This window comes from Lycorma delicatula, chromosome 2, assembly GCF_047948215.1.
Source record: "Lycorma delicatula isolate Av1 chromosome 2, ASM4794821v1, whole genome shotgun sequence".
NCBI classification, from domain to species: domain Eukaryota; kingdom Metazoa; phylum Arthropoda; class Insecta; order Hemiptera; family Fulgoridae; genus Lycorma; species Lycorma delicatula.
The window spans coordinates 38,606,290-38,621,841 of NC_134456.1; the positions used below are offsets into that span (position 1 = coordinate 38,606,290).

Genomic DNA, 15,552 nt, shown 5'->3' on the forward strand with positions numbered 1-15,552 from the left:
TACCATAATTATATTCTAAATTACATCTATGTGGAGGGTTAATTAAACAAAAGAAGTGTCAATTGCCATTTGCAAAGATTGTTTAATACATTTTTTTTATATTATATTTTACTTTTTTATATTACATTACCACTTATACAAATTGTAATAAATATTTATTTCAAAAATTCAACTTCATGGTTTAACAGAGCGATGAGCTGTGAGCGGGCAGGCTGTCTTGGTACCCATCATGTACAGACTTTGCAAAAGCCGAGCTCGTTGTGGATGGTGTAATAGGCAGAACCATGACTGAAGAAAATGCTACCTCATTGATGGTAACTCTCCTATTCACCAAAACCATCTCTTGAGCTTACTGAATCTTGTTGCTAATGGTGGAGGTTGACGACTGTCCTGTTCTCTTTTCGTGAGTCACACTTGTCTGGCCACTTTAAACTTTTTGATCCACAAAAAACACTTTTATGTGATTTCACACCCTCTGACCAGAGAAACTGGACCACTGCTTGTTGTCCCTCCTTGGTGCAAACTGTTAGCAGAGTGGGGATGTTTACATGGTAATGAGATGGAAGGCAAATGACATGATCAAAATCAAAATCAAATTTCGCACACATGACAGCAGCCATACAAACTAAGCATGCATGTACAAAATGCAGTATGAGAACATTGTAAGTGTTTTATGGTGAAAGTGTAAATCTTTGACTTGCTCTTGTAACATTTATTCCTTCAGAAAAAACATTTCTGTGATCACAACTATTTTTTATTTTGCAATTTTTTTTTTGAGGACTACTATTTTTTGTACCTTTCTCATTCAACTGTGTTCATAAACAAAACTGCATTAGTGAAAAAAATGAGATATGAAGGCAATTTGAAAACCATAAATATAAAAATGTAATAAATCTAATAAAAAAATATAACACTGCAGCTAAAACCAACTACACAAAGAAATTTAATAAATAAGTATATAAATTTGTCATGTGGTACAGAAAAATATTCAAACATATAGATATTTGTTTCTTAAGTGACATTAATTTTATAAATCTAAGTCTTAAAATTGTGTGGATTTACACAGATAATTTAATTTAAGTGTATATTCAACAATAAGTTTTTTTTATTTTAAACAGTAAATCCAACAAAATAAATCTTACTTTAAAGTTGAATGTATGAATATGATTTTCATAAATTTGAAATAAACTGTGCATGTGCGCGTGTATTTATAAATACATACTGTGGTGAATTAACATAACATACCTTTAATACATTGATTTTCCAAATAATCAACAGAGGACTGTGCTGACACGGTAAAAGCATCCGGCATTGTATGTCGATTATGGTGACTCAGTGTACAGGTTTTTGACCACACATGGTATTGTGCTGATAAACATGGCAATGAATTGTATTCTAATTGTTGATCCAAACACTTTTGGGCACAGCTCCATCTAAAATAGAGATAAACAGCTTAAATATAACATTAATTTTTCAATATATTATTTCAATTACAATTATTAAAAGAAATATTACTTCAGTTTTTCCAAAAGCTTTTAAAGTAAATATGCTAGACATAAAATATATATATACATGCATACATACATACATACTATATATATATATATATATATATATATATATATATATATATATATATATATTTCTAAATAATCTATATGCAAAAATGAACAAAAAAATGGTTTAGATTCCTATTTAGACAATAAATGAACAGGATAGAAAGAAGTAAGGTTTTATTAACCTGAAAAATGGTTTTAAATACCCACACTCCTGATCTAGACATGAAGTGTAGAATTATATTAAATTCTTTTATTTACTACATTAACATAGATAAATTATGTGGTCAAATAATTTTCATTCATCTTCTGAATTGCAATTTCATTATTGATTTTTATATTTAGCATTTCATGTATTCACTTATGTGTTTATATTTTAAATTACTATTATGGACTTTAATTACTCTGTTTTTAATTTTTTAATTATGAATTTTGTGATACTGCTTTGAAGATTTTACTACGGTTTCTCTTGATCCACCCAGACAAATACAGAGACAGTCCATTTTTTATTTTTATTTATGGACTGCTATCCATTTGTGACATGATATCTATATAATCTACTATTATGTACCCATTAGAATAAAAGATTTGTTTATTTGTAGATTCTTTTTGGCTAAAGAAAAAATTCACATTGCAATTTACATTTATAAGTTATTTATTTGGTACACTTCAGTATTTAGAGATTTTTTAAATGAATGGATGTAGTATAACATGAAATATTTCAAAAAAAAAAAAAAACTGATATTACATCAAATTAAATGTTAAACATTAATTTGAAAACCGAATTCATCACTCAAAGTTTCTACTTTTTGTTTTGATGTTGCTTTTTTGCTGTGTTGAAATAGTATGTTCAGATTATGATGAAATAAATAATTTTTTTAAAATATGTCTAGTTGGCTTAGGACAGTAAAAGATGTAAAAAGTGTCACAATCATTAAAGTTTTTTATAACAAAAATCATTTGTAAAAGCGACATCAAATTCATTTGCATTTTAAATTTTGTTGTGATCCTCACAATCCATTTCCATTAATTCATGCCATTACTCCAGATAATTTCCAAGCAATGGATCAGCTATTAAAAGGACATCTGTGGAACCAAAAACCACCATTGAACACCAAAACAATCAAAGAAGCTTTCATTCAGCGCCTAGAACATCATCATTCTGTGATAAAACATTCCATTTAAAATAAAACTAAATAATGTAAACACCATTCCTTAATGTAATGTTGCTGAGTCACAATTTATCAGACTATCTTGTGACCTCTATTTATCAGATCTTGTGTAATGATCTCTTCATATTGATCATTTCTTGTTAAATACAAAATTTTACAGGTTATGAAAAATGACATTACATTAATAATGAAAAACTGATGTTGAACTAAGATTTTAGTAATAGCTTTTTTTTGTAATGTTTATCAGAAAATCATTTAAATATATTATATTTAAATATATATATATAAAAGCTTATTCTGTTTCCTGTACTAACTTTCAATTTCTTTCTATAAATCATAAACTGGGTTTCATCTGAGTTAAAGTCCAGTGGAATCCTAAAAGATATTATTTTAAAGAAATTAAGAATGTTTATAAATCTTCCAGCTTGTTAAAATTAGATGGAAACATTTTTAGGGATGGGTGAAATAATTTCCTCAACTAAACACAACTTCAAATTAGAGCATTTTAGAGCTTTAGAGCTTTAGAGCATTAGAGCATATTTTAGAGCATTTGATACAAATGAGCGAAACTTACTTAAAAAATAATTAACTCATAGTTTCAAGCATAAGTTAATGAAATGGTTATATAATCATGTACCAGTAACAATCCCCTACAGGAACTAATTTTTTTCTAAGTTCTTTCTGCAACTACTTTTTTTCTAAGGAAGATGACCTTAACCCAGCTCAGTGAAGGCTAAAAGAAGTTTATTTGGTTGGAGTCAGTAAAAATACTGTTGAATCTATATATCAAAGTTGATAACTTGTAAAAGATGACCATAATGTTTGCTTAGTTTATATTTTTTAATAAATATATTTGATGTAAATGTATTTTTATCATCTTTTTCATTAAACCTTTTGTGTAGTAATTTTACAGCTTGTATCTATCAGCTGTCTCAGAACCTTTCTTCAAGTGAATATTAGGGACTACTTCTTGTTACCTGAGTGGAAATAAGCAGTCAATATTTTAGGCAGATTTTATAATCTTCAAAAGTAAAATATAAATTTTAGAAGTTTATATAAGGTGTATAATTTATTTGCTGAGCTTTACTTCACAAACATAGCTCTGAATGACTTTCTGTGTCTCTATTGACAATGAATATAGCATTAAAATTCAAATACCAACTGAAAACTTTCCATTAACAGATGATTAAGACACTGTTTTACCTTGCTGTCAAATTAAATTTTTTTTTAACTATGTTTATAGGAAAAATTATATCAAAATAAATTATTTCTTACTTGCTATTAATATTTGGCAGCACAGTGTGTTGATGTCCAATCATTTCATAACCAGGTATAAGTTCAACTGGCCATACTTGCTCAGAACAACGAGGAGGCACTTGAAACAATCAAAATATTAGTAACACAATAACAAACATTTAAGTAAGTTAAAAAAATATCTTCTAATTCCAAACAAGTTGATTTAATTATCATTATCTAAATACGACATTTAATCTTACACATGAGTAGTTTTTCAACTTATTTTATAATACTTTAGAAATCAAAGGTAAAATAAATAAAATAATAATAATTAATTTTAAAAAGTCATTACTGATAAATATTTGGCAACTTACAATTTGTTTCACAAGAACTTTAATTTGTAGACTTAAGAATTATATTTCAACATGAAGAATTTGGATTAGTGGTATAACCTTGTGTGGACAACGTATCTTAACGCTCTCATTAAAATTTATGAATTGTAATAAATCCTTCAGAACTTTACAGTACCCAATAAACAAATAAATGCCAGGAGAGTATGTACTGCTTTAAAAATTGTAACACAGTTAATATTTATTTTAAGACTTCCAAACCAGTAACTAAAGTGCTAAAACTGCTAATTATAAATACAATACATCTCTAAAGGCTGAAAATACTTAAAAAAACAAAATTTTCTGATAAATCTTCAGTTAACTGTTTTAATACAGTTAAAATTCAAGTAACACCTCAACCAATGGCGTAGCTAGTGCAGAACTCAGATTTGTCATCCTTTTGACTCATAATGCTACCCAAACCTCAGCATTTAAATAGTATTCAAATTTGGATAATGATTTCATATAATGTCTTAATTAGAGGCTTCGTCTTTACTATTTTGAACATAAATTTCAAGTTTTTTCTCAACAAAGCAAGTGCAACATTTATTACTTCATATAATGCTATTATTGTTGTCAGGATTAATATTGTAGCTCACTAATAGTAGCAAAAGTACAAGAATAAATATGAATTTTTATCAATAAAAATATACAATTCAGTTTAAAAGTACTTTAATATTAATTTTGATGGCTTAAGAAGTTTGAAATTTACTAAATACATAATTACTTTTATATATAAATATATATAATGAAAATACTGCTTTAATTTTAATTTTACAGACATTATAGTTTTATCGTGCTACTTTTATTTCAGCAAATTTACTGACAACTGCCAAAATTAATTTGATCAGCTGTTTTGTACTTTACAGAGATATTAGAAAAATTTGAAAGCCTCAACTGGCTCATAGTGGAACAAAGATAATTCTTGATCAACTTAAGTTTAGAATGTTCACATGAAATAGTTGATATGCAAATTACCAGACCGTTAGTGCTAAAGCCAAGTTTGGAGCAGTGTCAGAAAATTTCATTTCAATTATTATCTTCTTTTTTCTTTTTTTTTGTCTTCAGTCATTTGACTGGTTTGATGCAGCTCTCCAAGATTCCCTATCTAGTGCTAGTCGTTTCATTTCAGTATTCAGTATACCCTCTACATCCTACATCCCTAAAAATTTGTTTTACATATTCCAAATGTGGCCTGCCTACACTATTTTTTCCTTCTACCTGTCCTTCCAATATTAAAGCACTATTCCAGGATGCCTTAGTATGTGGCCTATAAGTCTATCTCTTCTTTTAACTATATTTTTCCAAATGCTTCTTTCTTCATCTATTTGCCACAATACCTCTTCATTTGTCACTTTATCCACCCATCTGATTTTTAACATTCTCTTATAGCACCACATTTCAAAAGCTTCTAATCTTTTCTTCTCAGATACTCCGATTGTCCAAGCTTCACTTCCATATAAAGCGACACTCCAAACATATACTTTCAAAAATTTTTTCTTGACATTTAAATTAATTTTTTATGTAAACAAATTATATTTCTGACTGAAGGCTCGTTTTGCTTGTGCTATTCAGCATTTTATATTGCTCCTGCTTCGTCCATCTTTAGTAATTCTACTTCCCAAATAACAAAATTCTTCTACCTCCATAATCTTTTCGCCTCCTATTCATTCAGTGGTCCATCTTTGTTATTTCTACTACATTTCATTACTTTTGTTTTGTACTTGTTTATTTTCATGCGATAGTTCTTGCGTAGGACTTCATCTATGCCGTTCATTGTTTCTTCTAAATCCTTTTTACTCTCGGCTAGAATTACTATATCATCAGCAAATCGTAGCATCTTTATCTTTTCACCTTGTACTGTTACTCCGAATCTAAATTGTTCTTTAACATCATTAACTGCTAGTTCCATGTAAAGATTAAAAAGTAACGGAGATAGGGAACATCCTTGTCGGACTCCCTTTCTTATTACGGCTTCTTTCTTATGTTCTTCAATTGTTACTGTTGCTGTTTGGTTCCTGTACATGTTAGCAATTGTTCTTCTATCTCTGTATTTGAACCCTAATTTTTTTAAAATGCTGAATATTTTATTCCAGTCTACATTATCAAGTGCCTTTTCTAGGTCTATAAACGCCAAGTATGTTGGTTTGTTTTTCTTTAATCTTCCTTCTACTATTAATCTGAGGCCTAAAATTGCTTCCCTTGTCCCTATACTTTTCCTGAAACCAAATTGGTCTTCTCCTAACATTTCTTCCACTCTCCTCTCAATTCTTCTGTATAGAATTCTAGTTAAGATTTTTAATGCATGACTAGTTAAACTAATTGTTCTGTATTGTTCACATTTATCTGCCCCTGATTTCTATGGTATCATGACTATAACACTTTTTTTGAAGTCTGACGGAACTTCCCCTTTTTCATAAATATTACACACCAGTTTGTATAATCTATCAACCGCTTCCTCACCTGCACTGCACAGTAATTCTGCAGGTATTCCGTCTATTCCAGGAGCCTTTCTGCCATTTAAATCTTTTAATGCTCTCTTAAATTCAGATCTCAGTATTGTTTCTCCCATTTCATCCTCCTCAACTTCCTCTTCTTCCTCTATAACACCATTTTCTAATTCATTTCCTCCGTATAACTCTTCAATATATTCCACCCATCTATCGACTTTACCTTTCGTATTATATATTGGTGTACCATCTTTGTTTAACACATTATTAGATTTTAATTTATGTACCCCAAAATTTTCCTTAACTTTCCTGTATGCTCCATCTATTTTACCAATGCTCATTTCTCTTTCCACTTCTGAACGCTTTTCTTTAATCCACTCTTCTTTAGCCAGTTTGCACTTCCTGTTTATAGCATTTCTTAATTGTCGATAGTTCCTTTTACTTTCTTCATCACTAGCATTTTTATATTTTCTACGTTCATCCATCAGCTGCAATATATTGTCTGAAACCCAAGGTTTTCGACTAGTTCTTTTTATTCCGCCTAAGTTCGCTTCTGCTGATTTAAGAATTTCCTTTTTAACATTCTCCCATTCTTCGTCTACATTTTCTACCTTTTTTACTCTTAATCTTTTTTACTCAGACCTCTTGCGATGTCCTCCTCAAAAATCTTCTTTACATCCTCTTCCTCAAGCTTCTCTAAATTCTACCAATTCATCTGACACCTTTTCTTCAGGTTTTTAAACCCCAATCTACATTTCATTATCACCAAATTATGGTCGCTATCAATGTCTGCTCCAGGGTAAGTTTTGCAGTCAACGAGTTGATTTCTAAATCTTTGCTTAACCATGATATAATCTATCTGATACCTTGTAGTATCGCCTGGCTTTTTCCAAGTGTATATTCTTCTATTATGATTTTTAAATTGTGTTGGCAATTACTAAATTATACTTCGTGCAAAATTCTATAAGTCGGTCCCCTCTTTCATTCCTTTTGCCCAGCCCGTATTCACCCACTATATTTCCTTCCTTGCCTTTTCCAATGCTTGCATTCCAATCTCCAACTATTATTAAATTTTCATCTCCTTTTACGTGTTTAATTGCTTCATCAATCTCTTCGTATGCACACTCTACCTCATCATCATCATGGGCGCTTGTAGGCATATAGACGTTAACAATCGTTGTCGGTTTAGGCTTTGATTTTATCCTTATTACAATGATTCTATCGCTATGCGTTTTCAAATACTCTACTCTCTTCCCTATCTTCTTGTTCATTATGAAACCTACTCCTGCCTGCCCATTATTTGAAGCCGAGTTAATTATTCCAAAATCACCTGTCCAAAAGTCGCCTTCCTCTTCCCACCGAACCTCACTAATTCCTACTACATCGACATTTATCCTATCCATTTCCTTTTTTAAATTTTCTAGCCTACCAACCTTTTTTAAACTTCTAACATTCCATGCTCCGACTTGTAGAATGTTATTTTTTAATTTTCTGGTGACCCCTTCCTTAGTAGTCCCCACCCGGAGATCCGAACAGGGGACTAGTTTACCTCCGGAATATTTTACCAAGGAAGGCGCCTCCATCATTGCTACATGAAAATGTAGAGAGCCACATTTTCTTGGAAAAAAAGCAGCTGTAGTTTTCCATTGCTTTCAGCTGCGTACTACTCAGAGGACTGAGTGATGTTGATATGGCCATTGTCATCCTGACTCATGCCCCTAACAACTGAAAGAGCTGCTGCCCTCTTTCAGGAATCATTCCTTAGTCTGGTTCTCAACAGATACCTCTCCGATATGGTTGCACCTTCGATCCAGCTACTCTGTATCACTGAGCACTCAAGCCCCCTCACCAACGGCAAGGTCTCATGATTCATAGAGGAGGCAATTATTATCAATTAATTGAAATTGAAATGTCTTCTCAGAAGAACAATTCATCAAGAGATCGAAATCATTCAATTTCAATGTTTTATTTGGAGAATTCACTGAATATTTGGAAAGAACTTAAAGATCTGCAAGTTCTATAATATAGGTATTTAGTACTTGAGGTCAACCACTACAGACCATTATAATTACATTTGTGTTTAGAATATGTAATATAATTATATGATCTAGAAATAATACTTTACATGTACATCAAACAAATGTCCTTGACAGCAGCATTTATACTGCTTCATTAACATCAGAACATGTGGTCAGTAAATATAATTTTATTATAACCCCTGCTTCTTTCTTGCAATTAGCATTGTATTTACTGATCATAAAATTCTGGTAATGAGTGATTTTTTCCCTCAGATATCTCAGGAAACCAAAAATCCTCGAAATCCAACATATATTTATTCACAATTTGTTCCTTAAGTGTTTGCCTACAAGCTCCAAAGTGAATGTCTCCAAAGCCATGCCTCCAAAGTCAATGTTATTTCTTCAGTACAAGACAAGGCAATAATAATGGAATTTTTGTTAGCTTTGAGAACAGCATGAGTTACTGTCAGCTCTTGTTAGATCACAAATCACATGTCAAATACTTCTAACATGCAGATATTCTTTCTTTGTACATGGTAGCCTGTATCTCCACCAGTGAATCTGCAGCGAGATCCTTTACCAGTTTGGTGATTCCCTCATGTGAGTATATTTCAGATATACTATTAGGCTACACATAATCAAGCCTGTGCTGGGTGCTCTGAAAATTTTGAATGTGGTGGTTTTATCCCACCTGTAAGTCCACTTCATGTTTGTGAAGGAGATTATTTTCAAAAAAATTTCTTTATATGGCAGACTACTGTTACACAGTTCTCATTTAATGAGCTACTGTCTTAATCTGTGTTACCATGGATGCCCTCACTATTATTTAGCTTACCTGATAGTTAAGCAGAATTTTTTAATTGAGCAAAAACATTAGTATACTTATTACTTTGAATCCTTTAATTGTAGCTGCTTTATATTTATTTAATTTACTTGTTACATACTGGAAAAAATTAATTAAAGAATGAATGCTTGTTTTATTAAAAAAAAATTAAATACCTCTTAAGCAAACTTTTTCAAAGTAGTTTGAATCAGCATGGGGTATAAACTGTTCTGTTTGACCTGCAGAAATGCTGACTCTGAAGCATGATCCTTGTTTGTAATCTACTATAAAACCAGAACAATCAGTGGACTGACCGCATCTATAACAATAAGAAATCATTAATTTTACAAAGTGTGGTCAGCTGAAAGAATGAGAAAAAATTTTAACATAGTCATAATTCACTAATAAAATGGTCTTTAATAATATTAACATTTAATTAATAATTATCTTGTTATCAAAATGTTAATTAAATGTTAATATTATTATTTCATACTTCCTTAAATAAGTCTTGTTGTTTAATTAACTTTCCTAATTAGGTTATTAATATTCTACCATACCTTTCTGTCACAGATAATGCAGTTAAATTGTTTTCACCAGTATATGTCCTTAAAATGCAATTAATGTGTAATGGGGATTGTTTTAGTTTGCTTAGTTGGTTGGTATATCTTCAATTTTGCAAGGAACTTCAAGGGTTATTTACAAGCCAGCAAATGTCGTTAATCCATGATACATACATAGTTCAACAGGTCTAACGTCATTTATCATGGCCTTCTATTCCCAACAGAAAGCATAACTTTGTAGTAAAATTGAGTATTCTTTGATTTTTATTGGAACAAATTGAAATTTAATTATTATTGATATAATTATTCATAAGAGAGGTAAGATATACAATTGCAAAAGATGTTTTATCTTGTTTCAGTATACAATAATTGTGAAGTATTTTATCTAGTTCATCAAAAAAAAAAGAAAACACTAGTATATGCACCTATTTCTTTCTTACTCTATGTTTACTTTACTGTTTCAGTTTTACAGTTTCTTGGGAAATAGTCGACATGAAAAATTCAATCTTTTGTTGTAAATCTTCTGAAGGATGAGGTCATTTCAATATTCAACTTATACAAAATAACTTCAGAGAAAGTAATTTCACAAGAACATAAGGTTTTCCTAAGATAGTGTGATAAATATGTACTTTCAGCTATTATCCTTCTATCCAGAAATTCCCATATTGATTTTATACTGCATAAAGTTGCTACCTGTTTCTCTTATAATTACTGGTTTTAGTACTAATACATTAATATAATATGAGAAATATTCAATTTGGAAAAGATACTGTACGATATTTCTTAAAATTGTAAATAATTTTCATTTGACACAAAATAACACAGATTTCATAAAGCTACATATGTTCTAGGGTAAGTGCACACTAAGAAAGGATTTTGAAAATTTCGAGTTTAAAGGGTTAAAATGGGGTAACAGTAACATTTTACTATCATTTTTAATTTCTCTGTGACAATTGAAGATATCAACTTGATTTTCAGTGTATATAATCTGATTGCAAATTTTCTCCATTTCTGACTATATCAAACAGATGTTCACTCAATCTGGGCTTGAACATATGCCTCATCAACTTATTTTTGATGTGACCATATTATTGGGACCACATTCACTGGACAATTCCAGGTATTCTGCTATGTTTCTCAATTTAGCTACGTAGTTCAGGTCGAATATCTGCTTGTTATTGTCTGCTGATTCCAAATTAGGGTAAACAAAGGAATACAAGAAATTATTTACCTCCCTTTAATCACTTTTATTTTATTTTATGTTAATTTTATATTCTCAAATCCTCAAATACAAAGAGAATGACTCTACAGAGGATCCTGGAATAGTGAAAATGTTTAGTAAGTTTAGTTCAATCTATCACAACTTATATCATGAGTAAAGTATGTCATTTCTTGTTATGTTTTCTTCCTAAAAAAAGTCATATGCGTGTGTGTGTGTGTATATATATATATATATATATATATATATATATAAATATACTAGCCGGCCATGGCTCACTTCGCTTGCCCTTCCCGTCTAATCAGGGGCCACACAGTTTGTGTCCACAGGGGATCTCCTATGTTTATTAAACTTATGCTTGTGAGAATAATGATAAATTAAAGCCTGTTCAATTTATAAAAACTATTAGTGTATTGTAATTTTTTCAGATCAACAGTTCGGTCAGTACAGGACCAGAAACTCTGAATGATCTGAAGAATACAGGTTTCAAAATTGTTAGCTTCTCTCTTAAAAATACTAGTTATAACCTTTTACCCTTTGAACTAGTAAAAATGTATTTTGCCCAATTCTTAGTGTTACCGCTAGTAGGTGACCGTATTTCATTTCTCATTTTTATTTAAATTTCTTTATTTTATATTTTTTTAGTCAAGTACATACCATACACCATTGCACCCCTTAAAAAAATTAGATTGAAAAAATATCAAAAATTGTTTTTAGATATTTATTTGAAGAGTATTTTCAAGCCCAAATTGAGAGAATGTCTTGTTTAAACACTAATAAAATTTTTTCAAGATAAGCAAATGCCACTTTCAATGTTTTTACCACTGATCTCTATATAACTGGATAGGGGATCCTTATGGCATAAAATTCAATTAAGTGTTCAATATTGAAGCATATTAATTAAATATAAGTACTAATTAAGTAATTAGTGTTACAAGTATTTAGCAAGTATATTTTATATAGTCGGAAAATTCGTATAGATTTTTAATAATTTTTTTACCTTTCTTTTCCTCTTTTAAGGTCGAATTTTGAAAAATCTAGAAATTGGTTTTTAGATATTCACATGATTACACACACCAAAAATGAAGTTTCAACCCACAATTTCAAAAAAATAGTAAAATTTCCCATTTTAACTTTTTAAACTCAAAATTTCAAGAAATCCTTTCTTAGTGTGAGCTTCCAATGTAAGAAGAATGAGTACACTAATTTTCATCAATTTATTTTCAGCAGTTTTTGTTAGGTGTTGATTATGGGTCAGTCAGACTTATTGTTTTATTAAATTAAGACAGGAGTAAGCCAGCACACGTATCAAATAAATGCATATTGTACAAGATAGATTTCAAAATTAATGAATACAGATGGAGCAACCAATTTTGTTGCTTGGTGCCACAGCAGCAACAATCACAACTTTGAATTATTCTACTATCCTTTTAGCAAAATATTTGCTTCATTACCTACCATCGAATGAGCCTTGGTAAGATGTATTTTGGTGTTAGTATAGATCACAGAACATAATTTTTTGAGATTTGATATCTTAAAGAATTGCTAATATTTTGAGTACATAAATAAATATACTACAGAATATAATACATTATATATATATTTAATTTTAATCGCCCCAAGTGATTTTCTATAACAAAAGTTCCTCAAACTGGATAGTTATACCTCAATTGACCTTGGATTTGACCTTGACCTTATTTCAAGGTTAACATGATTTTTTCAATTGGAATAACCTATTTTTGACTCCACCAATGAAAAAGGCAGAAATTTTATGTTGGAATATTCATACATATTACCTTGGACCTTTTGAATAAGGTCCAAGGTCAACATTCGGCTATCCATCAGAGGTAATGTTATATGATAGTGTAAGTCGTTTTACTCTTTCTGAGATAAACGGTCTGGATTATTGTATAACCTTAAAAAATGTGTAATTCATAACATTATCTCTGATGCTTAGCCATATGACCTTCAAAAAAGGTCTAAGTTAATATGTGTGACTACCTACATATTCTATTGTAAATTTGTCTGCTTTTTGTATTGATTGGGTCAAAAATATGTCATTCCATTTGAAAAAAAAATGGTGTTAAGCTTGAAATAACGATATATATATATATATATATATATATATATATATATACGTTACGTAAAATATAATTGGGACATTGAAAAATGTTGTTACGCATTTCTACTTCCTTGTACGAAGTAAAGTAAGTACTGTGATCTCGGTTTTCAGATTACAAAGGAAATATTCATTTTAACCATCCCTGAATCCAATTTGATTAGTTTCGACGTGACGTCTGTACGTACGTACGTACGTATCTCGCATAACTCAAAAACGATTAGCCGTAAGATGTTGAAATTTTGGATTTAGGATTGTTGTAACAACTAGTTGTGCACCTCCCCTTTTGATTGCAATCGACTGAACCAAAAGTGTCCAAAATCCAAAAAAATTGGATTTTGGAACTTTTCTTAACTGCAGTAATAGTCCTCATTCAGAGTTTTCAACGATATATTATAATGTACCCATATATCATATATGAAAATAAGTACTTATTTTCATTGGTTCCAGAGTTATAGCCAAATAATATCAATGAAATACGAGTATCTTGAAGTTACAAACAGAAGGCACATCGGATTCGAATTCGACTTAATTTACTTTTTTTTAAATTTAATTATGTTGATTTATTAATAATGAATTTAAATATTTATTAAAAAATATTAAAAAAAAACTTGTACAATAAATAATAATTCAATAATAATAATAAAAAAATGAAAAAAATCAGAATTTATTATTGAAATAAAACTTTTATGTACTTTTCATTTTTATTTTAAAATTTGTAGAGAGGTTAATAATTATTAATAAATCAATATATTTAAATCAAAAAAGTGAAAAAAATATATGTATATTAAGTCCGATTCAAACCTTTGTGTGCAATGGTAAGTTCTCACTTACACCACTTAACTACTCGAGTGAAAGAAAATTAATATATACGTAATGCTGATACGGACACGACAAAAAAAAAAAGTGATGCAATGTGGTGTCCACCACGATGCAGTTGTGTAACTGTCCACTTTATTAAAGAATTGGAGGATCGTATCTCACTTTCAAATGAAATAAGTTTTTTGAAGTGCAACAAAAAATGTATATATGTAATTTAATAGGCTTACAAGGAAGTCACGTGGTCTCCACATCAGTATTTTAATTTATTTTAGTATTACGATTTACATGACAAGCAATGCATATATTTTTGGAAGAAAGATAAGGTGAAAAGATATCACCAGGAATTGAACTTAATACCGGCTGGTTTAGAAGCCAGCATATCCTAACCACTACACCGATCATTCAACACATTTATATATTTTTATGAACTCAGGCTTTCCCTAAAATGGTTCCCCCCAAAAAAAAAAGTTAATAGTATATTCATTAATTAATTTTATATCCAGAGATATATAAGTGCATATATTTTAAATAGAGTGATTAGATATTTTCTCTGATGTTCTTATCAAGAAAAATGTCTACAGTAACCAAACAAATTTATCTACGTCAATATTTTAAACATTTTTTTTTTTAATTTAAAAAATAACCATTTTAATATTTTCTGGTAACTGATCTAGTTCAAAGTTTTCAGTATTTGGACTACATCATTAACCAAAGCTGCAATTATGAAGGTCAAGTTCTTAAGTACTTAATGTGAACACAAGTACAAAACTGTACACTGTAAATTAAAATAATAAAAAAACAATTGAAGTATACAAAGTTAAAAATTAAAATAACAATAAAATTATTATAAATTCTGTTTCATAGCAACCATTCAAAAATTATTAAAAAAGTAAACATTCACACTCATAACATTTTGACAGTAGAAGAGATGATTACATAATGTATAAAATATTGAACTCAAAGGACGTTATAATAATAGTAGATAGAGACATATATAGAGAAGTATATTTTTTCAATATTTTATTCTCTGCAGACTGGATTAAAATAAGGTAAGTTGAAAATGTAATTTATTATTTGTGTATTTAATATTTCTGTAATTTATTTAGTAATTTAATATTACTTTTTTTATCATTTTTTATCATGTGGTGTATTTATATTTGTTTACTAAAATACAAAAAATGTTAATTA

General features: G+C 29.6%; 1 protein-coding gene across 3 annotated transcripts in view; it reads right to left on the reverse strand.

Moving 5' to 3' along the window:
- LOC142318737 (uncharacterized) overlaps positions 1-15,552 on the reverse strand; it is a 53,994-nt gene that overhangs the window by 22,503 nt on the left and 15,939 nt on the right. For all 3 annotated transcript variants that reach the window (XM_075355143.1, XM_075355142.1, XM_075355144.1), the window contains 3 exons: positions 9,821-9,963; positions 4,004-4,103; positions 1,246-1,433 (listed from right to left, as the gene is read on the reverse strand). In XM_075355143.1, the coding sequence (XP_075211258.1) occupies positions 1,246-1,433; positions 4,004-4,103; positions 9,821-9,963 (431 nt within the window). The remainder of the gene's footprint in view (positions 1-1,245; positions 1,434-4,003; positions 4,104-9,820; positions 9,964-15,552) is intronic.